This window comes from Acomys russatus, chromosome 16 (assembly GCF_903995435.1).
Source record: "Acomys russatus chromosome 16, mAcoRus1.1, whole genome shotgun sequence".
NCBI classification, from domain to species: Eukaryota; Metazoa; Chordata; class Mammalia; order Rodentia; family Muridae; genus Acomys; species Acomys russatus.
The window spans coordinates 24,269,370-24,296,970 of record NC_067152.1 but is presented as its reverse complement, the minus strand read 5'-3'; the positions used below and the strand labels follow the sequence as shown (position 1 = coordinate 24,296,970).

General features: G+C 40.5%; 1 protein-coding gene across 1 annotated transcript; it reads left to right on the top strand.

Annotated features, from left to right (window-relative positions):
* Positions 1 to 376: 376 nt before the first annotated feature.
* Fbxo47 (F-box protein 47) lies at positions 377 to 27,564 on the top strand. The gene is made up of 10 exons (XM_051157831.1): positions 377 to 557; positions 2,315 to 2,485; positions 7,474 to 7,550; positions 13,540 to 13,617; positions 15,627 to 15,735; positions 18,588 to 18,764; positions 24,010 to 24,156; positions 24,984 to 25,126; positions 25,572 to 25,731; positions 27,329 to 27,564. Exons 1-10 carry the CDS (start codon positions 377 to 379, stop codon positions 27,439 to 27,441), a joined length of 1,356 nt encoding a protein of 451 aa, XP_051013788.1. The 3' UTR covers positions 27,442 to 27,564.
* Positions 27,565 to 27,601: the final 37 nt, after the last annotated feature.

The following is a 27,601-nucleotide window of genomic DNA, read 5'->3' as shown; positions in this document are numbered from 1 at the left end:
TTCTATCTAAGAATAGGTAGGCTACCAGAAAGTGCTAATGATTTAAAAGATTTTTAAAAAAATAATGCTGAGATGGAAAAAAGAGACTTCTTTTGATGAGTATGACATACTTAGACATTATATTAAATATGGTAAATATTTTGTAATGTGGAAAGATAGATGTTGCCCATCAAGATGTGCACCCTGGGCTGGGGCTATACCTCACTTGATGGAGTGCTTGGCTGCCATGCTTGAGGCCTGGCTTTGATCAACAACAGAAGAGGGGGAAAAAAAACAAAGTGTGGCTCTTAAAGGGAAACTCCATTGCTTTAATTTTCTTTCTTTGTGTCTTATGTTTTATTTTTCTAACCAGGATAAATTTGCAGAATAAGAAAACATGGCGTCTAGAGTAAATACAAGTTTCACTTTGATACCCAACCAAAAATGTAGACGTACTAATCATCATTCCAGCTATATCTGCAACATTCTTGATTCAGATCCTCAACTCTTAACTACACTTGGGAATTTTAAAGTCTTACCATTGGAAATATTCCACATAATTTTAAGATATTTATCAGGTGAGGTTTGGTGTCTAAAAGTAGGCTATATAAGATATTAGAATATTATAATATTCCCTAGTATTAGTTTGTCTTTATTTGGGCTGTGTTAGTGCCATATGGGAATATTAATAACATTCATATTGGGTTTCTTTTCTAAGGGTCCACTAGCCACTTCTCTTTCTTTTGGTTAAAATTAAGTGTAAAGTTCCATATTTGCTCACTCTCCATTTTCCTTTGTCTCTCTCCTCTTTCTGTCTTTTCAACAGAAAAATTTGCTCAGTAGACTACAGGAGGCAGCCAGCTTGGCAGTACCCCAAGCACTGCCCACCATAATATTCAAATTCTGCATAGATACTGTAGGCACACACCAAGGATGCTAAGGCAAGGTCAGAAATATCAGGCCAGCCTGGGCTACATAACAAGATCCTGTCAAAAATACAAAAACAAAAATTAAACAAAAAAAAAACCCTTTTGTGGTGGCGCTTGCTTTTAATGCCAGCACTTGGGAGGAAGAAGCAGGAGAGTCTCTTTGAGTTCCTGGCCAATCTGGTCTACAAAGCTCCAGGACAGGCGAGGCTGTGTACAGAGTGACCCAGTCTCAAAACAACAACAGCCTTTAAACCCAGTACTCGAGGCAGAAGCAGGCAGGTCTCTGAGCCCCAGGAAAGCCTGGTCTGCAGAGGAAGTTCCAGAACAGCCAGGGGTACACAGAGAAAAAAAAAAAAAGAAACAATATAAAATCACCAAAACTACTACCACATCTTAAAATTATCTGGACAATAATATGGTAACTTGATGGTTAATTTGCAACATGTTTTAACTATTGAGAACTAATTTAAGACAATATTAAGATATTTTATTTATTTATTTTTGTTTTTTCGAGATAGGGTTTCTCTGTGTAGCCTTGGCTATCCTGGACTCACTTTGTAGACCAGGCTGGCCTCGAACTCCCAGTGATCCATCTACCTCTAAGCATTTGGTTTGCTCATTTTTTTTTTCCCACATGTCTCAAATAAACAAACTCAGCCAGGTATGATAGCATAAGCCCAGCACTCTAAAGGCTGAGGCACAATTTGAGGTTCTTTTTCTTTTTCTTTTCTTTTCTTTCTTTTTCTTGGGGGGGTTGTTTTTTTTCAAGACAGGGTTTCTCTCTGTAGCCTTGGCTGTCCTAGACTGGCTTTGTAGACCAGGCTGGCCTCAAACTCCCAGCGATCCACCTGCCTCTGCCTTCCAAGTGCTGGGATCAAAGGCATGCACCACCATGCCCAGCTTGTTTTTGGTTTTTTGAAACAGGCTCTCATTCATAGCCTATCTATTCTAGAACTTCCTCTACAGCTCAGGCTGGCTTTGAACATCTAGCAAGCAATTTGCCTCTCTCAGCCTCCCAAATACTGAAATTACAGGTATGATTACACCTGAGTACATACCTAGTACTAGGTTTATTATTAATAATAATTATTACTTAAATATTTTTTATTTATTTTTACTTCATATCAGTGTCAGATCCTGGAGTCACAGACAGGTGTGAGCTGCCATGTGGGTTCTGGGAATTGAACCTGGGTCCTCTGGAAGAACAACCAGATAGTCTTCACTGAGCCATCTCTCAGCCCCTAGGTTTATTATTAATAAGTTAACATATAAGTAAGTAGACTGTACAAATGGTGATGCTTTTGTATTTAAGTCATGTGTATTATTAGTGAATTTATATAAGTTAATAGAATATTCTAACAGTAATTTTAATCATTTGCACTCATAAATTTATTTCTTTTTGATAGTGAAGGATATTGGCATGTTAAGTATGGTGTCCAAAACAGTCAGCCAGTTCATAATTAATTATATCTCAACCTCATCTGGAAGTAAAAGACTTTTACTACAGAATTTTCATGACCTTGATCTCACTGACACAAAAGAGGACGCTGCTCTACTGGAACACTACAGAGCTCTAGGTAATTTATGAAATGCAAACTGCAACAAATAATACCAGCAACTGTGTTTTGTTATATAATTCTGTAAGGCTGGAGGTGGTTTATAGAATATTTTCTGTAAATTTTTCTCTTTTCTATGGTTTATTTATTTATTTATTTTTGGTTTTTGAGACAGGATTTCTCTGTGTAGCACTGGCTGCTTGGACTCCCTAAGTAGACCAGGCTGGCCTTGAACTCACAGCAATCCATCTGCCTCTCCCTCCCAAGTGCTGGGATTAAAGATGTGCACCACCACAATGTAAAGACCTTAAGAGTAGTCCTACATACTTTAAAGATGAAAGCTGAACATTGCAGCTCACACTTATAAGTCTAGCATTTGAAAAACCAAACCCAGAGAATCCCATTGTGTGTCCAGCCTGCACCCCATAGTGAGTTCCTATGTTCCAGGTCAGCCTGGACGAAGGTGTGAGAGTCTGTCTCAAAACCCTCTACAGGCCTGAGAATGTAGCTCAGTAGGTTGAGTGCCAGCCTAGCATTCATGAATCCCAGGGTTTCATCCCTGCCATCATATTTATTTGTTTGTTTGTTTTTTAGAGAAAGGGTTTCTCTGTGTAGCCTTGGCTATCTAGGACTCGCTCTGTAGACCAGGCTAGCCTCAACTCACATTGATCTGCCTGCCTCTGCCTCCTGAGTGCTGGGATTAGAAGCGTGTACCAGCACACCACAGCCCTTAGCACCCTATAAACTAGGTGTTTGTGGTACTTGCCTATAGTCCTAGGGCTTAGAAGTAGAGGCAGGAGGAACTAATTAAAAATAATAATTTTTAACGGGCTGGAGAGATGGCTCAGAGCTTAAGAGCACTAACTGCTCTTCCAGAGGTCCTGAGTTCAATTCCCAGCAACCACATAGTGGCTCACAAGCATCTACAACCTGATCTGATGCCCTCTTCTGCCCTGCAGGTGTACATGCAGCTAGGGCACTATATACATAATAATAAATAAATCTTTAAAAATAATCATTTTTTTATGTAAAGTGCCCGTCCTCGTGATTTTACACGAGTATAGTGTAACTGATGCTGTTGCTTAGGTGGTGTATCAGCTTAGGGAATTGATGCCTTTTCTATTTTCTTGCCTATGTACCTTGTGACTTAGAGGTTCTTTGGGTTTTTGTTTTGTTTTTAGACAAGGTTTTTCTGTCTGGAATTCATTCTGTAGACCAGGCTAGCCTTAAACTCACAGAGATCATCCTCCCTCTGCCTCCTGAGTGCTAGGATTAGAAGCATATGCCACCAGACCCAGCTAAATTTTATTCTTCACTAATATTCCTTTTCAGCCATAATTAGTCCTTAAAGTATAAATCTAAACACACTATAGATCACTATGGTCTTACTAGAATCTGTGATTTTCTTTTTAAAGTATGTTACACATCTATAATTAAATTGACCTCATCAAAGGAACTACTATACCATTTTCTTTCCTTGATATAAAGTAATTTGTAGCTTTTACTCCATTCATTGATTTCATTTTCCTTAGAGTGCTAAGAGAAAATTCTAGTTTCAATATGACTAATTTTAACTATGAAACTAAAATATAATTAACCAATAGCATGGCAATAAAACCAAATATCAGGATGTTGTTGGGATTTAAATGATAATAAGTTGAGTGACACTTGCCTTTTAGAAACACAAGAATGCCTAGCTTTAAAGAAACAAAATAATATGTAAATTCCTTAATAACAATTTGAGAGCTGGGCGTGGTGGCGCACGCCTTTAATCCCAGCACTTGGGAGGCAGAGGCAGGCGGATCGCTGTGAGTTCGAGGCCAGCCTGGTCTACAAAGTGAGTTCAGGACGGCCAAGGCTACACAGAAAGACCCTGTCTCGAAAAACCAAAAAAACAAAACAAAACAAAACAAAAAAAAAACAACAATTTGAGGTGGAGGCCTGTAATAACAGCTAATTAGAATGCTAAGGCAAAAGGATTGTGAATTCAAGGCCTGCCTGTGCTATAGAGTTCAAAGTCAACCTGAGTAATTTAGAGAGACTCAGTGGCAAATCCTGTCCTGGCATACATGAGATGAGGACCTAGGCTCTTCGCGCGCACACACACACACACACACACACACACACACGGAAGAAACAAGAAGAAACAAGGAAAAAAAGAAGAAAGAATAGTCTAGGGCTGGAAAAGTGGCCCAGAGGTTAAGAGTACTAGCTATTCTAGCAGGGCATGGTGACGCACGCGTGCATTTAATCCCAGCACTCGGGAGGCAGAGGCGGGTGGATCACTGTAAATTCGAGGCCAGCCTGGTCTACAAAGCAAGTCCAGGACAGCCAAGGCTACACAGAAAAACTCTGTCTCAAAAAACCAAAAAAAAAAAAAAGAGTACTGGCTGTTTTTCAGGGGACCTGGGTTCAGTGCCCAGAACCCACAACCCTTTATATAAATCTTTTTTGTTTTGTTTTGTTTTTTGAGACAGGGTTTCTCTGTCCTGGACTCACTTTGTAGACCAGGCTGGCGATCTACCTAACTCTGCCTCCCAAGTCCTGGGATTAAAGGCATGTACCACCACGCCTGGCCCAAATCTTTTTTTTTTTTTAAACAAAAGAAAATACCCTGAGTACAGTGTTATTGGTTTTAGTATTTATGAGTAGGTTTAGTAAAGCCTGGAATATGAGTATGGCAAATATTTGATAATTGTCTTTTGGGCTTGATCTAAAGTTTTGTTTTTTTGTTTTTTGTTTTTTTGTTTTTTGTTTTTTTTTTAATCAAATCTCAGCTGCTTAAGCAAACCCAATTATATTGTCTGGAAACAGAGGCCAGTGGTAGATACTTGCCTAGCTTATAGCCCAAGCTTATGAATCACAATACTGTAGAAGTAAAGGCAGTAGAATGAGAGGTTCAAGGCCAGTCTCAGCTACATAATGAGTATGAGGCCAGCCTGGGCTACTTGAGAGCCTCAAACAAAGAAACAAACAAGGACCATGTTTCCACCTTCAACACTATATTGAAACCAAAAAAACCAATAATTCCATAGATAATTCAATTTAAAAATATAATCATTGATCTTAACACTTAATCTTCAAAAAAGGTTTGATTAATTTATTAGCTTTAATTTTCTAGCTGGGCATGGTAGCACATTCCTTTAATCCTAGCACTTGGGAGGCAGAGGCAGGTGAGTTCCTCTGTGAGTTCCAGGCCAGCCTGGTCTACAAAGCGAGTCCAGGACAGCCAAGATAACACAGAGAAACCCTGTCTTGAAAAACAGAAAGAAAAAAACAAAAAACAAACCTGTTCATTTTTTTTGTAGACACCTGTCTTATGACTGATTCTTTTGGTAAATATTTGACATACTCAGCATTTTCCCATGCTTCTTTTCCTATCTTATCTGTTCCCGTCTTCAGATATTAAAATAACATTTTTAGAATCTTAACTTTGAAGATTATAAATTTTAATTTGCATTTTCTACTGAGCAGAGCAGATGGAAAATGTAAAAAGAATATTGCATCTGACATTATTTTATTTCAAGAACTTAAAAGAAGCTGGTCACGCCAGGTGGTGGTGGTGCACGGCTTTAGTCCCAGCACTCGGGGGGCAGAGGCAGGTGGATCACTGTGAGTTCATGGCCAGCCTGGTCCACAACGTAGGTCCAGGACAACCAAGGCTACACAGAGAAACCCTGTCTTGAAAAAAACCAAAACAAAAAACAAAAAAAAAAAAGAAAAAAAAAAAAAAAAGAAGAAGCTAGGCTCTAAAAATGACTACCTGTGTTTAGAAAAGAAATCCGCTAAATAAAGGATTTTATGGTAAACAGCAACTCTTAAAAATAGATTTGCAGCCGTGGTGGCACACGTCTTTAATCCCAGCACTCGGGAGGAGGCAGAGTGGGGCGGATCGCTGTGAGTTCAAGGCCAGCCTGGTCTATAAAAGGAGTCCAGGACAGCCAAGGCTACACAGAGAAACCCTGTCTTGAAAAACAAAAAAAAAAAAAAAGACTTTAAAATTTTTTTAAAAAGGAGATTTGCAATAGAAAAGGCAACCAGTATGCAATTTTATCTTGCAGTCCCAGCTATGATATAACATGAGACACAGTGCCAAAACATGAAAGGAAAAGAACTCAGACTAAAGCCAAACACTGAAAATAACTTCCTATAAGCAAAAATAAGGAGGATTTATGTTTAAAATTCAATTCTCGTCGTGTGTTACCCAAACATAGCAGCTTCTAAAAATAAACTTGGCTCCTATAGATTCTTGGGGATTACATAATCATTTTATTATGTAAAGAGTAAATGTAGAGAAATGTGATTATATTATATAAAGAGTAAAAACTGGAGAAAGTGGTGATATTCAAGTGTATCTTTCCTTACCATCATATCATTTTTAGTTGAATGCCATTTGTCCTTACAGGAATGTTAATAGTGAATTACCATTTTTGGAAAACACAATACTTAAGGGAAATAAATCACACACTATAGATCATTGTCACTGTAGTTCAGAGAACATTTTACTGAGAACTTGGAAGGTTTTTCTTCTTTTTTTCAATGTTATGACACAGATTTCTACACTTTTTTCTTTTCTTTTCTTTCCTTTTTTTTGAGACAGGGTTTCTCTGTGTAGTCTTGGCTGTCCTGGACTAACTTTGTAGACCAGGCTGGCCTCGAACTCACAGCAGTCTGCCTGCCTCTGCCTCCTGAGTGCTGGGATTAAAGGTGTGCGCTGCCACGCCCATCTTTATGCCTTATTGTATCATTTTAAATCAAGTGCTCTGACATGTGTCCTATATTATCTATATCACAATTTCGGCTTTTTCTAAAGCTAGATGGTCATCAGCACCACTTGGTAACTGTCATGCAGTATACATTTTTTATCTCACCTCCCAAATGTTTGTGTAAAAAATATAATCCACAGTGGTACAGCATACTTAATTTTCAGGGAATGCTATACTATGCTGTTGATAAGTTTATTTTCATTTTTGTCTCTTTTTTTCCTTATGTCTCTTTTCCTTTCTTAGGTCTACTATTTAAAAGATGCACCTTGCTTCTTCCCACCAAGGAAAGACTAAAGTACATTCACAAGATCCTCTCAGAAGTAAGGTCATATGCCATAATTAGTTCACAATCTTTAATTCCGGTAAAGAGAACTTATCACTAATGTCATATATTATTTATAAGCCTGTCTTTCTAAATATCTGTATATATGAATGTTTTCCCTGTATGCATGCATGTGCATCATGTGGGTGCTGGTGCCCATGGAAGCCAAAAGAAGGCATCAAATCCCCTGGGACTGGATCTACAGGCAGTTGTGAGCCACCATGTGCATGCTGGGAGTCAAACCGGGGTCCTCTGCAAGAATAGCAAGTGCTCTTAACTGCTGAGTCATATCTCCAACTGCAATCCTATCTTTTAAAAATAGGATTTATTTTTTAATTATATGTATGTGTGTGTTTCTGTTTGTAGGTGCCTATTGAAGCCAAAAGAAGATATCATATCTATCTCCCGGGCATGGTGGCACACGCCTTTAATCCTAGCACTTGGGAGGCAGAGGCAGGCGGATTGCTGTGAGTTCAAGGCCAGCCTGGTCTACAAAGAGTCCAGGACAGCCAGGTCTACACAGAGAGACCCTGTCTCCAAAAAAAAAAAAAAAAGTCAGAACCTAGCAGGACATGATGGCACATGCCTTTAGTTCCAGCACTTGGGAGGCAGAAGCGGGCAGATCGCTGTGAGTTTGAGGCCAGCCTGGTCTACAAAGTGAGTCCAGGACAGCCAAGGCTACACAGAGAGACCTTGTCTTGGGGGAAAAAATGTCAGATCCTCTGGACTTACATAGGTGGTTGTGAGCCACTTAATATGAGTGCTGGGATCCAAATCCAGATTCCTTGAATGAATAGCAAGTACTCCTAACCACCAAACTATCTCTCCAGCCCTAAATCTATAGCTTTGGCTATCCTGTAACCAACTGGCTCTGTAAACCAGGGTGTGGTCTCAAGCCCAGACATCTACCTGCCTCTGCCTCCTGAATGTTGGGATTAAAGGCACATGCCACCACCACTTGGCTCCCTAAACCTGTAATTATGGGATTTCATGAAGTAGCACCAAAAATTGACCAATTATCATCTAATACTTTTCTAATAACTCATAGATTATATTACAAGAAAATGTAGTATAGTAATCTCTTTTGTCCATAATTTCAGTTACCCACAAGCAACTTCAGTGAAAATATGAGAAATGCTAAACAGAAAGAATTCGCAACTGTTAAATTGTGTACCATCGTGAATGGTTGTGTTCTTTTTTTTTTTTTTTTTTTTTTTTCTTTTCTTTCTTTCTTTCTTTACTTATTTATTTTGGCTTTTAAGACAGGGTTTCTCTGCATAGCCTTGGCTGTCCTGGACTCACTTTGTAAACCAGGCTGGCCTTGAACTCACAGAGATCCACCTGCCTCTGCCTCCCGAGTGCTGGGATTAAAGGCGTGCGCCACTACTGCCCAACTGGTTGTGTTATTTCTTGTTAGTATATTCTGTTCCACCTGAGATGTGAACCATCACTTTGTCCAGTGTGTTCACACTGTTTATGCTATTATCCATTAGTTCCCAGTTAGTAACCATCTGTTACCTGTTATTATCAGGTCTTTTGTTGTTATATCATAGCACTTATGTTCAGGGAATCCTACTTTTTTGTTGTTATTGTTGTTGGTTGGTTGGTTGGTTTTGAAGACAGGGTTTCTCTGTGTAGCCCTACTTGTTCTAGAACTTACTATATAGCCCACTCAGAGATCTGGCCACCTCTGCCTCCTGGGTGCTGAGATTAAAGGCACACACCAGCACTGCCCCAGCAGCACTGCTTGTACTTAGTAATGGTCCCAAGGTGAAGAGTAATGATGCTGTCAATTTTGTAACAATTTATTATAATATTCTATTTATTTATTTATTTATTTATTTTTGGACTAGTCAAGTGCAGTAGTGAGAAGGGGGGAAGTTAGAACAGGAGTTCAATCTGTAACTGACTGTGAGCAATCAATTGTGAAAGCTCACTACCTTCGAACCAGCCTAATTATTCTATCATTGTTGTTGTTCTTTATATGTCTAATTTATAAATTAAAGCTTATCACAGTTACAACATTTAGCAAAAACATAAGGAGAGAGATGGCTCAATGGTTAAGAGTGACTGCTACTCTTGTAGAGTGTCCAGTTTTGGTGTTTAGTACCCCAGTGGAGTAACTCACAACCTTTTGTAACTTTGATCACCTGTAACGGGCATATGATCCAACACCTTTGGCCTTTGCAGGCCCCTGCAAATACCCACACACATACAGATAGTTAAAAATAAAATTGGGCAGTGGTGGCATATGTCTTTGATCCCGGCACTTGGGGAGGCAAAGGCAGGCAAATCTCTGAGTTCTAGGCCACCCTGTTCTGCAGAACTAGTCCCAAAAGAGCCAGGGCTACACAGAGAAATTCTGTCTTGAAAAATAAAAAATAAAATAAATCTGGAAATCAGAGCACACTTCATGGGAAGTCCTTTTTCCTCTCATGTGTTTCTGAGTTGAATCCAGGTCCTCTGGCTTGTGAAACAAGCGTTCTATCTTTCATAGCTTCCAAAGTTGTTTAAAGCAATAGCTCAGGAGCTGGGGGTGCAGCTCTGTTGATACATTGTTTGTTTAGTATGAGTTGATCCCCAGGCCTTCCTACCCAGCTCAGTGGCTCAGGCCAGTAATCCCAGCAGTCAAGAGACAAAGCCTTGAGGATCAGAGAATCAGTCTTTTCTCCTACGTAGCCAGTTCAAGGCCAGAGTAGACTACAGGAGACCTTGTCTCAAAAAATCAAACAAAGCACTCCTTACTAGACATCAGGAAATTTGGCTGACGAGTGAGAAAGGTACAGCTTTTCTTCTTCTGTCCTCTTTCTCCCAGAACCTCAGCAGCCTTTTTGAATACTTTGGGCTGCTTCCCCATTCCCTCTTTTTTTGTCATTTTTGTTTTTGTTTGTTGTTTTTTGAGACAGGGTTTCTCTGTGTAGGCCTGCCTGTCTTAGACTTGCTTTGTAGACCAGGCTGGCCTCAGACTCACAAAGATCTACTTGCCTCTGCCCCCTGAGTGCTGGGATTAAAGTGTCGTGCCGCTGTGCCTAGCTGCAAGATTTTGGATTTTTGTTTTGTTTTGCTGTTATGGGAATGGAACCTCAGGCCTCTTGTATGTTGTATAACAGTTATATTGAGTTGTACCCTCAGGTTGAGAATCTTTTTCCAGTGTGTGTGTGTGTGTGTGTGTGTGTGTGTGTGTGTGTGTGTTTCTCTGTAGATTCATGCCAGGACCACAAGCTGATGTCAGAAAATATCTCTACATTATTGTTGTTGTTATTGTTATTAAAAGCTGGCCTCAAACACAGAGATCCAGCTGCCTCTGCTTCCCAAGTACTAAATTAAAAGTATATACCACCAAACATGATTATCCACATTCTTTCTTTTTTTTTTTTAGGTTTTTTTTTGGGGGGGGGCTTTTCAAGACAGCAATCTGCCTGCCTCTGTCTCCCAAAGGATTTATTTTTTATGCATATGAATATTTTGTCTGCATGTATAATGTGTGCTGTGTACATGTCTTTCGGGTGCAGAAGTCAGAAGGAGGTATAGGCTCCCTGGAACTGCAGGCTATGGTTGTTTGTGAGTCAAAGTGTGGGTTCTGAAACCAGGTGTGGTGGCGCATGCCTTTAATCCCAGTATTTGGGAGGCAGAGGCAGGCAGATCAATGTGAGTTCAAGGCCAGCCTGGTCTACAAAGTGTGTCCAGGACAGCCAAGGCTACACAGAGAAACCCTGTCTCGAAAAACAAAAAGTGGGTTCTGGAAGCTGAACACAGACAGGCCCTCTACAAAAATGCTCTAATCAGCTAATCTCTCTCTCCAGACCCTTTATTTTATATTTTTATTGTTGCTTTGAGAGGGAAGTTGGCTTTTTTGTTTTGTTTTGTTTTGTTTTTGTTTTTGTTTTTTGCTTTTTGTTTTTGAGACAGAGTCTTAGTAGGTAGCCTTGAGTAGCCTGGAACTCACTATGTAGACCAGGCTAGCCTCAAACTCGTGGAGATCAGACTGCCTCTGCCTCTTGAGTGGTGGTACTAAAGCTGTGTGCATCTATGCTTGGCTCCACCTTATATTTTGGAGACACCTCTTGCTGAAGCTGGAGCTTCAGCTTGCTGTTTTAGCTAGTCTGGCTGATCTGAGCGCCTTGGAGATCCACTTGTCTCGCTCCAAACCCATCCCCAGGCTCACATTACCACACTCAGATGTTTTTCCATGGATGTTGGGATACTGCTTGCTTCTGCCTCGCAAGAGCTAGGATTAAAGGTGCCTCTTGTGAGGCAGAGGGCAGTGGATCTCTGAGTTTGAGGCCAGACTGATCTAGAGTTAGTTTCAGGATAGCCAGGGATACACAGAGAAACTCTATTAGTGGTAGTTTTATAAATGTGTTGCGGTTTTTCTCTTAACTCAGCTACTCTCAAATAATTGAGACTGGACTATTGTATTTATTTAATGAGCCTTATGACACAAATCCCGAGCATGTAACTTCATCTGGCTTCCTCTCAGCATAAATCCCCAAGATACTTTCATTTTATGGCTGCTCTCTCCTGATGCCTCTCTGACCTCTGCCTGTGGCTGAGTCCCCACTTCTTCTCTCCCCTCCTCCCCTGGCTTGCAAAAGTCCAGCCCTATTCTCCCTCCTGTTCAGTCATTGGCTGTTAAGCTTCTTTATTGATGTATCAGGGAACAATTGGGGAACGAGTGTTTATACAACATTGTGATGGGAGATTCTCAGAACAAGGATTGCAACCAGATATGGGGACACAGAAATCAGCATTTAAATCTTTACACAGCGTGTAATAACATTACGCCTACAAAACTCTGTCTCAAAGAAACCAAAAGAATCAAAAACAAAAACAAAAAGCAGGTGTGTGCCACTATGCCCAACGTAATTTTTCTTAAATTAAAATATAATTGTCATTTTCTTTTTCTTTTATTGTATGCACACACACACACACACACACACACACAATTGCTAATTATATAAATACAACCTGCTTAGTCCATATACTATTATTTGTATATACATTATTTCCGGGCTGATCACTTGTTATTGGATAACCAGTTGGGTGGTTGTTCCCCCAAGGAAGACTGTTTCTGCTGCTCTCAGCTTCCTTAGTTGCCTATTGTTTTTTGTCTGGTTTTGGGTCTCCATGAGATTTCTCCCTTCCATGCCAACATGTCTGTTGGCTCTTTAGGTAGCTATGCTGATGAGACTTCATGAGGATACTTTCCCTGACAATCTCACAGCAGGTTCCCTGTTCCTCTGACTTTTTTCTTTTCCAAATAAAAATCAAATTTTATGCCGGGCGTGGTGGTGCACGCCATTAATTCCAGCACATGGGAGGCAGAGGCAGGTGGATCACTGTGAGTTCGAGGCCAGCCTGGTCTACAAAGTGAGTCCAGGACAGCCAAGGCTACACAGAGAGACCCTGTCTCGAAAAAAAAAATCAAATTTTATTAATTTGGTTTTTTTTTATTAAATATTTTCACTCTTCTGACTCTTAACAATCTTCCTCCCTCCACCTCTGAGCCTTTGGTGCAGGAATTGTGTTGTAGACATGTCAGTTGGGGCGGGGCACTACAGAGTCACTAGTTCTCCATGTTTGTTGTTGTTGTTATTGTCATTTTTCCAGACAGGCCTCAAACTCACAGCGATCCGCCTGCCTCTGCCTCCCCAAGTGCTGGGATTAAAGGTGTGCGCCACCATGCCCAGCTTGCTCTCTGCACTTTAATCTGTGGAGGTATTCTGCAATGGTCTTTGTTGCAAAGTTTCTTTCTTTTATGAGAGCTAGACCCTGTCTCAAGATGTTTCCAGTCTCCAGGCCTGGTAGTACACACCTTTAATCTTAGCAGAAGGAGGTAGAGGCAATTGGATCTCTGAATTTGAGGCCAGCCTGGACAGCACTGCTATGCAGAAAACCTGTCTGGGGTTGGGGAGAAGATTTCTCCAATAAACCTGAGTATCAAGTTAGTAAGTATATAGATCTACTAACAGTTGCTCTCTTTATAGGTTTCCTGTTTTAAATTCAATGGCTGTTCAGCTCCTTTGCAATGTTTAGGATTACCATGTTACGGCATGTTCATACAGGTACGTTGTCTAATGAAAGAGGGAAGGAATGATTTTGAGCTGTTAACAAGAAGAGCATGGAATCCCTGTGTGCACTAATAGATGCTATAATCATCTTAAGGCAAAGTAACATTGTGAAAATTTGTTAACAGTATGTTTGGTTTCCTAACTGCTTAGCACTATTTACTCTACACAAGTGTATGTTTGGTATTTTGTGACCTAGAGACTGAATCTAGGTCCTTAGGAATACTAGGTAAGTGCTCTACCACTGAACTGCAACCCAAGCTCCTAGCCAGTTTAAGAGACTAAAGGTGGCATCTGTGTACATGTGTTTATCATTTTTTATTTGTTTGTTTTTTCTCACTATGTAGCCTGGCTGTCTTGGCACTCATTATGTAAACCAAGATGGCCCCAAACTTAAATTTGCTGTCTCTTCTATCCTCACTTTGTAGACCAGGCTGGCCTCAAACTCACAGCGATCCGCCTGCCTCTGCCTCCTCAGTGCCTGGCTTTCTTTTATGTATATTTTGAGTTTAAATTTGTGGACTTGTTTTCTGAAATGTAATTTTAGAAATCAATCTATTATTTCAAGAATATTTACTAATCTCTTATAAACAAATAAAAATGAAAAGTATTATTTGTTAAGCCTTATACTATCTACCAGACACTGCCCTAAACAATCTATATGACTTATCTAATTTAAAATTTATAGGCACCTAGCTGGGTGTGGTGGCCCAAGCCTTTAATCCCAGCACTCAAGAGGCAGAGGCAGGTGGATCACTGTGAGTTCGAGGCCAGCCTGGTCTACACAGGGAGTCTAGGATAGCCAAGGCTACACAGAGAAATTCTGTCTCGAAAAACCAATAAATAAATAAATATATATATATATAGCCACCTCAGGCTCTTCCCACACCCTGAGGACTGCACCTGAGAATCTTATGCTGTATCCCAGGATACCAGCCACCAGTTCCTATGCACCCAGGTTCCAGCACTTCCTGCTAACACTCTTCTAAGACAGATTGTTTTTCCCCATTTGTTTTGTGCCTTCTATTTTTGGATTAAGTATTAAGATATGTATTTATGTAAAATTCAAAAGGAACAAAATACATAAAGTAAAAAGCCTCCCTCCCAAACCTGACTACCATCTACTGATTTCCTTTTACGAGAAATAATCACTGCTTGGCAATTTCTCTCATTTTAGAAGAAATAGCCAAGCGGTGGTGCTGCATGCCTTTAATCCCAACACTCGGGAGGCAGAGGCAGGCAGATCACTGTGAGTTTGAGGCCAGCCTGATCTACAATACAAAGCAAGCTCAGGACAGCCAAGGCTACACAGAGAAACCCTGTCTTTAAAAAACAAAAAACAAAAAAAAAACAATAAAAAAAAAAAAAAAAAAAAAAAAAAAAAAACAAAAAACAAAAAGAAGAAAGCTTTTGCTGGGTGTGGTGGCGCACGCCTGTAATCCCAGCACTCTGGAGGCAGAGGCAGGTGGATCTCTGTGAGTTCGAGGCCAGGCTGGACTACAAAGTCCAGGACAGCCAAGGCTACACAGAAAAACCCTGTCTGGAAAAACCAAAAACGAAAAAAGAAAGAAAGAAAGAAAGAAAGAAAAATTTTCTCTTAAAAGATACTTCCATGCTGGGCATGGTGGCGCACGCCTTTAATCCTAGCACTCAGGAGGCAGAGGCAGGCAGATCTCTGAGTTCGAGGCCAGCCTGGTCTACAAAATGAGTCCAGGACAGCCAAGGCTACACAGAGAAACCCTGTCTCAAAAAACCAAAAAAACAAAAAACAAAAAAGAGAGAGAGAGAGAGACTTCCTTCATCCCAACCAAAAAGATACAAGATTTTGGAGATTTTCTGGGTTGTAAGTATGCAAATTTCTTGTGAATTTGAGTATCTCTAGAGAGAGTAAAAATTGTACATCAGGTAGGTCATATACTAAAAACAGCTTGTTTATATTAGAGAGTAATGGCTTGCCCTTGCATTTTGTGTCTGAACTTGTACACTGTTTCTTCTGTTTTCCTTAGACCTTAACAGCGGGTTGGGATGAACTCGAATGTCATCGTGTTTTTAACTTCTTATGTGAGCTGACTAGTCTCTCTCGTAAGATGCAAACTGTTGTCTGTAACAAACCAGGTAAACACCGTCAGTTTAGAGATAGCATTGTATAGAGATGAAATGTGAAGCAGAGGTAGAGTTTAAAGTATATGCAAAGCAAGTTGTGGAGGGCTGGGCTGCAGCTCAGTTGGTAGTGGGCTCCATCCCCGGCAGCACATAAAGTGCATACCATATGGGTGTCATCTGCTTCCGATTGGTTGTTTCTCTGGAGAACCCTGCCTGACTAACATAGAAGAGACAGGGACCAGTCCTAAATCCAAGGTGGTAATTCTTCTAGGGAGAGTGATTGGAATTAATAAACATTTGTACTGCTTATTTATTTTATAAATCAAGAAGCAAACAGAAAAGTGTAAAGCTTTGGATAAGCTACTTGATTTGTATGCTCTGTTTGTTATTATATTTTTATTTTTCTGTCAGATTGAAACATTTCACCATAAAAAAGTTATGGATAAAAGTACAGATGTATTTATGAACTTGCTGGATGGGGGAGCTGCTGAGGATTGGACTGAGGGCACTGAGTGTGGTGGGCTCTAACTCTGAGCTGCATCCCCAGCACCAGGAGTCTCAGGCCTCTGACCTAATATATAGGACATTCTAGCCTCAAATTTAGATTTCCAGGAGCCTCAGCCTCCTGGAAAACCCAATGAAAACTAAATGAAACCATTTAGAAACCCAATGACCTGATATTTTAAAAATTAGCATGTCTTTCCTCTGATAAAAAAATTCTGTTAGCTTCCTAAAACACCCAAAATAAAATCTAAGGTAAATAAACTAGTCTTCAGATTCTGGTCCCCATCTACTTACTCTTTAAAAATCACTGCATGGTGCATGCACCTTTAATCCCAGCACTAAGAATCGAGGCAGTGAATCTCTGTGAATTTGAGGCCAGGCTGGTCTGCATACTGAGTTCCGGGATAGCTATAGCTACATAGAGAGATTGTGTGTCAAAAAAAAAAAAAAAAAAAAAATCAAACTTACTGTCCAGTGTATTAGTTTGACATCAGCGTATTGTTCTTTACTCACTGTGTTTCCAGTGCCCTTTATGTGTCTGTATCTCACTGGGAACCTTTATTTTCTCATTTTCCTGAAATATCTTCTTTCTCTCTCATGGTTTAACACTCAGTTTGCTGTCTAGAGCTGTCGTTTGGATTGTAGTAGAGTACTTTCCTAGCATGCCCCAACACTGAATGAAGCTGATCATGGTCACACAGGATCAGTACTTTAGAGGAACCAGGAGGACCAGAGACTCAAAGCCATCCTTGGCTAAATATTGAGCCCAAAGCCAGCCTGGTATACAAGAGACCCTGTTTGAAAAATATTAAATAAATAAATACAGGCCTAGCTCAGACTTCTGACCCAAGCATGGAAGAAATGGTAGAAATGTTAAGGGTTCAAGGCTAGTCTCAGCTATATATAGAATTTACAGACATTCTGGGCTGTATTAGATCCAGTCTCAAAAATGTAAAGTTGTGGCTGTTTGACTTGACAGGTAAAGGTAGTTGAATCTGAGTTCCCCAGATCCCCATGGGGCGGAGAGGAGAGAACTGACTTCCATATGCCTGCCATGGCAGATGTATACACACATAGGCACACCCAGAGAAATTTAAAATGTAATCATTTTTAAGCACACAAACAGTACACAGACATATATGCAGTCAAAACACTCATACATAAAATAAATAAAAATACAATTGAAAAAAATTTAAGCCAAAAATATAAATCATATAACCTTTTATTTTTTTGTTTTTGTTTTTATGTTTCAAGACAGGGTTTCTCTATGTGGCTGTCCTGGACTCATTCTGTAGACCAGGCTGGCCTCGAATTCACAGAGATCCGCTTGCCTCTGCCTCCTGAGTCCTGTGATTCCAGGTGTATGCTACTGTGCCTGGCTTTTCTTTCTTTTCTTTTCTTTTTCTTTTTCTTTCTTTCTTTCTTTTTTTTTTTTTTTTAGATTTTATTTATTTATTTTATGTATGAATGTTCTATCTGCATGTGCATCTGCAGGCCACAAGAGGGCATCAGATCTCATTATGGATGGTTGTGAGCCACCCTGCGGTGGCTGGGAATTGAACTCAGGACCTCAAGAAGAGCACGCAGCACTCTTGTCAGCTGAGCCATGTGTCCAGCCTACCTCTTCAAATTTTTATGGAAGAAAGTAGAGTACCACATTTAGTATAAATCATATTGATTGATGATGTGTGTCTGGCCTTTCTTTATACTTACTTCCTTTTAAACCCGAAATCCGCTGAGGATGCAGTTGACTAAGAGCACCTACCACCACATAAATGGACACACCTGTACCCCAGTATTTAGGAGGTGGCAGCAGGAGGACCTGAAGTTTAAGGTCAGCACTGACCACAGAAGGAGTTCAAAGTCAGTCTGCAATACATGAGAGTGGACGAAATAATAAATCTAAATGTATATATAAGATTACGGTAAAATTGAGCACAGATTTTTATTTACCACTTATTCAAATTACTGAAGATAAATAGGGAAAGTAAGCACAAGAAGATAGTCAAAATGTAAAGTTAGGGGCTGGAGAGAAGGCTCAGTGGTTAAGAGCACTTTCTGCTCTTCCAAAGGTCCTCAGTTCAATTCCCGGCAACCACATAGTGGCTCACAACCATCTATAATGTGGTCCTATGCCTTCTTCTGGCCTGCAGGTGTACATGCAGATAGAGCACTCATATATGTAAAATAAATAAATAAATATTTAAAATATATATATATATTTAGTTGACTCCCTGTTTATAGACCCAGTTTACTATCTCTCTCTATATGACCATTGTTTTAATACCTGACTCTGATCACTATCCAGTATGCAACTTATCTTTCTAGAAAGATGATTTATAACTCCTTTTTCTTCATAGGAAGTGCTCGAAAACTAGAGTTAAGGATTAGACTGTTCTGCAGGAATGTCCTACTTGATCACTGGACACATCGAAGTGATTCTGCATTTTGGTTGACTCGAATATTAAAACCATGGCCAATGGTAAATCAGGCAAGATTGTTATACATTATCTTTGGACCAACAGCTTCTCATGATGGTAAGCACTATTGTTTTTTTCAGGCATGTGTATTATTGAAGAATTAATATTTAATATTGAATTATTATTTTAGTGAAATTAGCAGTTACTCCTTAACCAGCTTTATACCCAAATAACCACACAGAGAGACCAGGATCTAGTTAATTAGCCTATAGCACAATGCTGCACAATAATTACTCTATCGTAAACCTCCATGCTAGGATAGCTTTTTTATATTCAGATTTCCCACATTATACTTGTTTTTAAATCATCTCCTAGGCCTGGTTCATTTTTCTTGATGTTTTCTTGTCTTTTCCTTGTGGCTCCATCCTATCCTTCCTTCTCTTTCTCCCTGAACTTTCTTAGAGAAGGATGGAAAACTGTTCTCACCATTCAGTACATTGCCACCATGTCCATTATAACAGCCAAAACAAAACCAGAAACCATCCAAGGACCCTCTGCCGTTGTGCTTTTATTCTAGGTGAAGTTTTAGGCCTAGCTTTGTTTCAAAGGTTGCCTGTTTCCCTGTTCATCTCTCTAAGCCACCATGTGTCCATAGCTACCTCACTGACCTGTGAGAGCTGAGATGAAAGCACAGCTGGTTCTGTTGAGTTCACGCCTGTCTTGCCTTTTGCTTATAGGCATCCCTCTTAGAGACATGGAGAGACAGGTCTGTTGTTTGTTGGTTGGTTGGTTTTTTGTTGTTGTTGGGTTTTTGTTTTTTGTTTGTTTGGTATATTTTTTGGGTTTTTTTTTTTTTTTTTTTTTTTTAGGAGACAGTTCTTGATCTGGGAGTTTTAAAGTTTTAACTTTGGGTTGTCTTGTTGGGAGCTTATTTCCCCTGTTAAGCTATGATAAAATATTATTTTTAAGGGTATGGATACTTGAATTTAGTTGGATGCCATATGTTGAAGATTATTCAATATTTTTTATTTTTATTTTTTGGTTTTATAAGTCAGGGTTTCTCTGTATATAGCCATGGCTGTCTTGGACTTGCCTCGTAGACCAGGCTGGCCTTGAACTCACAGCAATCTACCTGCCTCTGCCTCCCGAGTGCTAGATTTAAAAGCGTGTGCCACCATACCCACTTGAAGATTATTCAATATTAAATATTCATTTAACAGTATATGATATACCTGGCTGACTGTTTTGCTTTAGAAAGACTTTTTAAAAACTTTACTGGTGCTGGGCATGGTGGCACAGGCCTTTAGTCCCAGAATTCAGAAGGCTGAGGCAGCCTGGTCTACAAAGTGAGTTCCAGGACAGCCAAGGCTACATAGAGAAACCCTGTCTCACAAAGCTAAAACCAAACAACACTCCCCCCCCCAAAAAAAAAAACCCAACTGATTGGTACACTCTTTCTTTTTTTTTTAAGATTTATTTATTTATTATGTGTTTTGCCTGCATGTATGCCAGAAGATGACACCAGATCTCATTATAGATGGCTATGAGCCACCATGTAGTTGCTAGGAATTGAATTTAGGACCTCTGGAAGAGCAACCAGTGTTCTTAACCTCTGAGCCTGGTTGGTGCACACTTTTTTTGGTTTTTTGAGATAGGGTTTCTCTGTGTAGCCTTGGCTATCCTAGACTGCTTTGTAGACCAGGCTGGCCTCAAATTCACAGCGATCCACCTGCCTCTGCTTCCCGAGTCCCGAGTGCTGGGATTAAAGGCGTGCGCCACCACGCCCGGCTTGGTGCACACTTTTAATCCCAGCACTCAGGAGTCAGAGTCAGTAGATATCTGTGAGTTCAAGACCAAGATGGTCTACATATCTGTTTACTGTTCCAGAGGTAGTGAGACCTGGAAGAATGGAGCCTAAAAACACGGCTAACTAAAGTCTCATGCAATAGCCAACTTTACTCAGAGCATCAGACAGTTTATAACTCTTAAGAGTTAAGAAGAGTCACATGGGAGCCGGGTGTGCTGCTGCTTGCCTTTAGTCCCAGCACTCATGAGGAGGGGCAGGTGGATCTCTGTGAGTTCGAGGCCAACCTAGTCTACAAAGTGAGTCCAGGACAGCCAAGGCTAACGTGGAGAAACCCTGTCTCAAAAAACAAAACAAAAACAAAACAAAACAAAAAAAGAGTAACATGGGGCTAGAGAGATGGCTCAGAGGTTAAAAGCACTGGCTGCTCTTACAGAGGTCCTGAGTTCAATTCCCAGCAACCACATGGTGGCTCACAGCCATCTATAATGAGATCTGCTCTCTTCTAGCATGCACATGTGCATGCAGGCAGAACACTGTATACATAATAAATAAATATTAAAAACAAAAGCAAAAAAGAAGAGTCACAGCTTGGCGGTGGTGGCACACGCCTTTAATCCCAGCACTCAGGAGGCAGAGGCAAGCGAATCGCTGTGAGTTCGAGGCCAGCCTGGTCTACAAAGTGAGTCCGGGACAGCCAAGGCTACACAGAGAAACCCTGTCTCGAAAAACCAAAAATAAAACAAAAACAAAGAAGAGTCACATGAGTAAAATGTCCAATCAGAAGGCTAAGTGGCATGTGGCAAAAACATGTCTTTCCATAGAGGCATATAAGTAATAACAGTAGGCAGCTGTAATGAATACTCTGAAGTAAACTTCCTCCTAACTGCTATACCTGGGAGGAGCATGAAAACACATTCCAAGAACAATTCTGTGTTTTTGAAGAGAACTGAGGTCACAGTACTCTTATCTTGTTTTTTTGGAGTTTTCTCACAAGAATTCAGAATTCTCAAAGGACTCCATTGTTGGACTGTATTCCAACACATATCAAGTTCCAGACCAGTCAGAGATACATAGAAAGTCCTGCTTCAAAAATAAGTAAATAAACAAACATTTATTTTATTGTGCATGTAACATGGCATGTCTGTAGAGGTCATAGGATAATTTGCAGGAATCACTTCTCCCTTTGTACTGTGGGGCTCTGGGGATGGACCAGGCTTGACAGCAAGCACTGGTGCACCTTTATCCACTGGGCCATGTAGCAGGCCCAAAGGCCTTTTGTCTTTACTCAGCTTCATCATTGCTAGTGTTTAAAATGTGTTTCATGGTTTCAGACACACCACATCCACTTCTGCAGACCCTGAGCTTCCAGACCAGATATATTCCTGTCATCTCTTATATATTCCTGTCATCACCTAAATGCTGCTTTTTCATTTCAAACATTAATGTAGCTCAAAGTTATGGTTGTTGCTGGAGGGGACTGATGATGTTAAGGAACAAAATAATGGCCTAAGTCAGTGATTGTTTAGTAGTCTTAGGTTTTTCAGGTGCCGGGCACACCTTTAATCCCAGCACTTGGATCACTGTAAATTCAAGGCCAGCCTTGTTTATAAAGGGAGTCCAGGACAGCCAAGGCTACACAGAGAAACCCTGTCTCAGGGAAAACACAAAAATGATTTTCAGATTTAATCTAAATCTAATCTGATTTTTTTGTTACCTAAATTGTGACTAGATTAATGTTAAAACTTATCGTACATTTCTTTATTTCATCTTTTTTTTTTTTTTTTTTTTTTTTTTTTTTTGGTTTTTCGAGACAGGGTTTCTCTGTGTAGCCTTGGCCATCCTGGACTCACTTTGTAGACCAGGCTGGCCTCGAACTCACAGCGATCCGACTGCCTCTGCCTCCCGAGTGCTGGGATCAAAGGCGTGCGCCACCACGCCCGGCTTCTTTATTTCATCTTTATCAATAGATAATCAATTTTAATGCATATTGGCTAGCAGCCAGGAACTTCATTTTGAAATTAAAAATTTACATATACACCACAGAGAAGATTGTTGATGGAGGAACAAATAGAAGGTTACTGAATTGCTCTGGCGAAATAGAAATGTTTAAAAGATGATGATAGAAGCATGCTCCTTTCTAGAAAGATGTCAGTAGATTTTACTTGATTTTAGTACAATTATAGTAATCGATATTTCTATCTGTAGTACAGGGTAATGTCATCTTTGAACTTACAGTGATATTCTTTGAGGTTGGGAAATAGTTCAGTAGGAAATGTGCTTGCTGTGCAAACATGAAGATCTGACTTTGATCCCAGCACCCAGGTAAAAAGCTTGGTGTAGTGGGTTGTGCTTGTAATGCCAGCACTGAAGATACAACACTTGGATATCCCTGGGGCTCCCAGCCATCTTACCCTTTAAGTGAGCCCCAGGTCTCAGTGAGAGACTCTCTCAAAAATTCCTAAAGTGGATAATTCCTAAGGAATGACACCCTGGCCTCCACATGCATGCACACTCACACATGAGAAGGATAAAATAAATAATAAGTAGCTAAGAGTATTCATTCACTAGGCATGGTGGTGCACACCATTAATCCCAGCACTCAGGAGGCAGAGCCAGGTGGATCTCTGTGAGTTCCATGCCAGCCTGGTCTACAAAGTGAGTTCAGAACAGCCAAGGTTACACAGAGAAACCCTGTCAAGAAAAACTTTTTAGCCGGGCATGGTGGCGCACGCCTTTAATCCCAGCCCTCGGGAGGCAGAGGCAGGTGGATCGCTGTGAGTTCGAGGCCAGCCTGGTCTACAAAGTGAGTCCAAGACAGCCAAGACTACACAGAGAAACCCTGTCTCGAAAAAAAAAACAAAAAAAAAAAAAAAAAAAGAAAGAAAGAAAAACTTTTTTAAAAAATTCTTTCTTCTTTATGAAGCAGATTTGGGGCTTAATAAAGATGTGTTAATATAGAGAGCTGGAGAGATGGTTCATTAGTTATGAGCACTGGCTGCTCTTCCAGAGGACCTAGGTTAGGTTCTCAGTCCCCACGTGGTGGCTCACAGCCATGTGTAACTCCCATTCTGAGGGATCTAGGCATGCACATGGCACACAGACATATACGCAGGGAAACATTCATACATATAAAATACAAAACAAAACCTTTATGGTTCCCAATAACAAAAAATTAAATTAAAAAGATATGTTAATATAGGCTTAAGCAAGGACTTGAAGAACTCTTTCTCAAAGAGAAGTAACATGGCAGCATGGGTGTGGGCTTCTTAAAGCAGAGCTGTCAAGAAGAAAACCTACCACAGTGCAAGTACAATCTCTTCAGGGGAGAGTCACAGCAGCAGCGCTCCTCATGTTCAAACTACTTCAGCTACTCGGTTTAGATATTGTTGCTGTGTTTCATCACAGTCAATGAGAACTCAAATTTATAATGCTATCAGAATTGACATTTTATGGTGAATGTAGCTTATATAAGCAATGGACTTGTATAAACAAATCCTGAAGTCTTTATCACAAAACCATCTACTCTATCATGGCATACTTTTTGTTTCAATCTAGGGCAAGTGATTTGGCAGGAAATGACAGAAGGACCTACAAATGAATCAAGTCTGAAAGGTTTGGCTAATGCCATCAAGTTATTATATGACACAGGTAGTAAAGAGTGGACAGCAGATGATGTCATCAGTCTTTTAGATGAACTATCAGGTAAAATATGTATTTACTAATATAGAGTAATAGAAATTTCTTTTTTAAAGATTTATTTATATATATATATATTTTTTAAAGATTTATTTATTATGTGTACCGTATTCTGCCTATATGTGTGCCTCCACTCCAGAAGAGGGCACCAGATCACATTATTGGTGGTTACGAGCCATGTGGTTGCTGGGGCTTGAACTCAGGGCCTTTGGAAAAGCAGCCAGTGCTCTTAACCTCTGAGCATCTCTCCAGCCCTAGAAATTTATTATTAGAATACAGTTATAAAGTTATATAGACAATTCTTTTTTATTTTTTAAAATATTTTTATAGACAATTCTACAGGTATCAAAGAATTATGAAAAATCACTCATTGCAGCTGGGCAATTAACTCTAGCACTTGGGAGGCAGAGGCAGGCAGATGACCCGCCTGCCTCTCCCTCCTGAGTGCAGCATTAAAGGCGCCCAAGCTTTCGTTCTTACATATGAAGCCACTTTACCTGCTGGTGTGTGTAGATCTGCTTTGACTAAGCATCACCACAATAGTAAAGGCACCATGACATAGAGGGGATTGCAATTTCTGGTTGAATGCTGTTTTTGAAAAACTAAAACATTCCGGCATGGCAACCCATGACTTAAATCCTGGCACTCAGGAGGCAAAGGCAGGCAGATCTCTAAGGCCATCCTGATCTATAGAGTGAATTCCAGGCCAGCCAGCGCTACACAGAGAAACCATGTCTCAAAAAAAAAAAAAAAAAAAATTGAATGTATTTAAAAATGTTTACTACAACAACTGTGTAATTTCTCACTAAATGCTGTTCTTCCTCTGATGAAAGTGGTGCCCCGGGAGTGGCTTCTGGAGAATAACGCACGCCTCCTGATCCTGAGTGGGAACAACATCTGCTTCACCTTCATGGCTAGTAAGGCTGTAAATGGACGGGCCATTGAGCTGGCAAGGCTCATAGTCTTTTTGGCTTTGGTAAGTAAAAACAAAGTTTTTCTCTAGTGGGTTATTTAGCATTCCACTGTGCCCAGGAATAGTGCTGCTTCCCTAGTGCTTGCAAAGCCCTAGGTCGGTTAGCCGGTCGGTCGGTCAGCCGGTCGGTCGGTCAGTGACACACACACACACAACACACAGCCTACCAGGAACTGAGATACACAGAAAATATTTTAAAAAAATAAGTATTAAAGTACATACTTCATTATGTAGACAAGGTGACATTGAATTTCTGAGTGCTGGGGTTACAGGCATGTACCATCACACTCTGTTTTATTCACTTACTGAGTTCCCATTTACAGACTTAGTGGGGTGCCCTATACAAAAAACTATGCTACATCATAAGCTATCATTGTCACTGCCATTTTCAAGCCCTACAGCCTTCTTCACATGAATCTGACGGTAGTGCTTTGTGCCTCTGAACCAGGTGTGTGAGAAAGAGCTGTACTGCATGGACTGGACAGTTAGAATGATGCAGAAAGTCTGTAAGGTCTTTAACACCGCAGCAGAGAGAAAGAGCTTCCTGCAGAGCGTAGCGAACGCCTTTGCCTGTGTCACGATGGAAATGCTGCAGCCTGTCATGTCTGGTAAGTGGGAGTGACAATGGTCCACAGGAGTCAGTGGTAGTGCCCTCCACTTCCCATGCAGCTAGCTGGGCTTGGTGCTCTACACCTGTAGTCCTAGTATTTGAGGCTGGGCAGGAGATCTGAAATTTGAGCCAGCCTGGGCTACATAGTGAGATCCTGTCTGGGTGTTTGATTTTGTTTTTGTTGAGACAGGATCTCTCTATGTAGTCCTGACTGACCTGATACTCCCTATGCAGACAGACTAGCCTCAAGCTCACCCGCTTCTGCCTTCCACATACTGAGACTTAAAGGCATTCACTACCACACTGGGCCTTACATAGTTTTAAACAGATATTAGTTTAGTTTACAAGGTGGCCAACATAATTAACCCTGTTTTGTTTTTTTATTTTTATTCATTTATTTTTGTTGTTGTTTTTCGAGACAGGGTCTCTCTGTGTTAAGCTTGGCTGTCCTGGGTTCGCTTTGTAGACCAGGCTGGCCTGGAACTCACAGCAATCCACCTACTCTGCCTCCCGAGTGCTGGGACTAAAGGTGTGCGCCACCACGCCCAGCCGCTTGTTTTGTTTTTTAAAGATTTATTTCTTTATTATTATGTATACAGTGCTCTGCCTGCACACCAAAAGAGGGCATCAGAGCACTTTATAGATGGTTGCCCGCTGAGTCATCTCTCCAGCCCCTTGTTTTTTTGTTTGTTTGTTTAAGCTTTAGAGATCCATCTGCATCTGCCTCCCCAGTGCTCAGATTAAAGGCATGCACCACCGTGCCCAGCCCTTTAAATATTTTTAAAATTGTTGTTTTTATTTTCTCTGTACCATGTGCATGTATGATAGAGGTCAGAAGAGGGCTTCAGATCTACCACTAGGTGCTGAGCGTAGAACCACGGTCCTCTGCAAAAGAGCACTGCGTAGTGCTGATGAGCTCCTCATTATCCCTGTCTTATAGATGGGAAAAAGCAAGCACAGACATGACCTGCCCTGCCCACGGTCATAGAGTTAAGATACTGAAGCTTAAACCCGTGTGCTCTCCCTTGTTTTCCCTCCAGTGTCTAATTTCATGCCTGGCTTTAAGATCACCAACAGAATTTTTTGTTTAAATATTATTAGGATCACTTAAACCATCTTACATACCTCAGCCATGTGTTCAAAAAAAGGTTTTAGGGCTGGAGAGACGGCTTAGAGGCTAAGAGCACTGACTGCTCTTCCAGAGGTCCTGTGTTCAGTTCCCAACAACCACATGGTGGCTCACAACATCTATAATGAGATCTGATGCCCTCGTCTGATGTGCAGACGTATATGCAAGCAAAACACTGTATATATAATAAATCTTTTTTTTTTTTTTTTAATGGTTTTAGCTGGGTGTGGTGGCTACAGTTGGGAGGCAGAAGCAGATGGATCTCTGTGAATTCAAGACCAACACAGTCTACTAAGAGAGTTCCAGGACAGCTAGGACTGTTACACAGCGAGACCCTGTGTCAAAACAAAACAAAAACCAAACAGGGTACTGAGAATAAAGGTGCAAACCACCACACCTTTTGTTTTTTGAGTGTTAAAATGTTTAACTTTTCCCTTTCCCTGCTGTCTGTTCTTATGTATCACAGGAGAGCGTGATGACGATGACAGAGGCTTCCTGAATTTGTTCCATCTTCTACATGCTCAGGCAAACTTCCACAAAGAGTTGCTGTATCTGACCATGAATGTTCTCTCTTCCTAAACCAGGAAGCTTGTCACTTAAAGAATGTCACCAGACTGGCACTTAGGAGAGTAATGCTTTTCACATCCAAGGGTAGTACCTGTTGAACTTTTGAGAATCTAGTTAACCAAAAACACCAGCTGCACAGGGTTGAAGTTATTTTTATTTTATTTTATTCTAT

Bases quoted from the DNA above. Each gene is read 5' to 3' on its own strand.
- Fbxo47 (XM_051157831.1), top strand. From the start codon at position 377: ATGGCGTCTAGAGTAAATACAAGTTTCACTTTGATACCCAACCAAAAA. The intron at 558-2,314 runs GTGAGGTTTGGT...TCTTTTTGATAG, and splicing joins AATTTTAAGATATTTATCAG to TGAAGGATATTGGCATGTTA. The intron at 25,732-27,328 runs GTAAGTGGGAGT...TATGTATCACAG, and splicing joins GCTGCAGCCTGTCATGTCTG to GAGAGCGTGATGACGATGAC.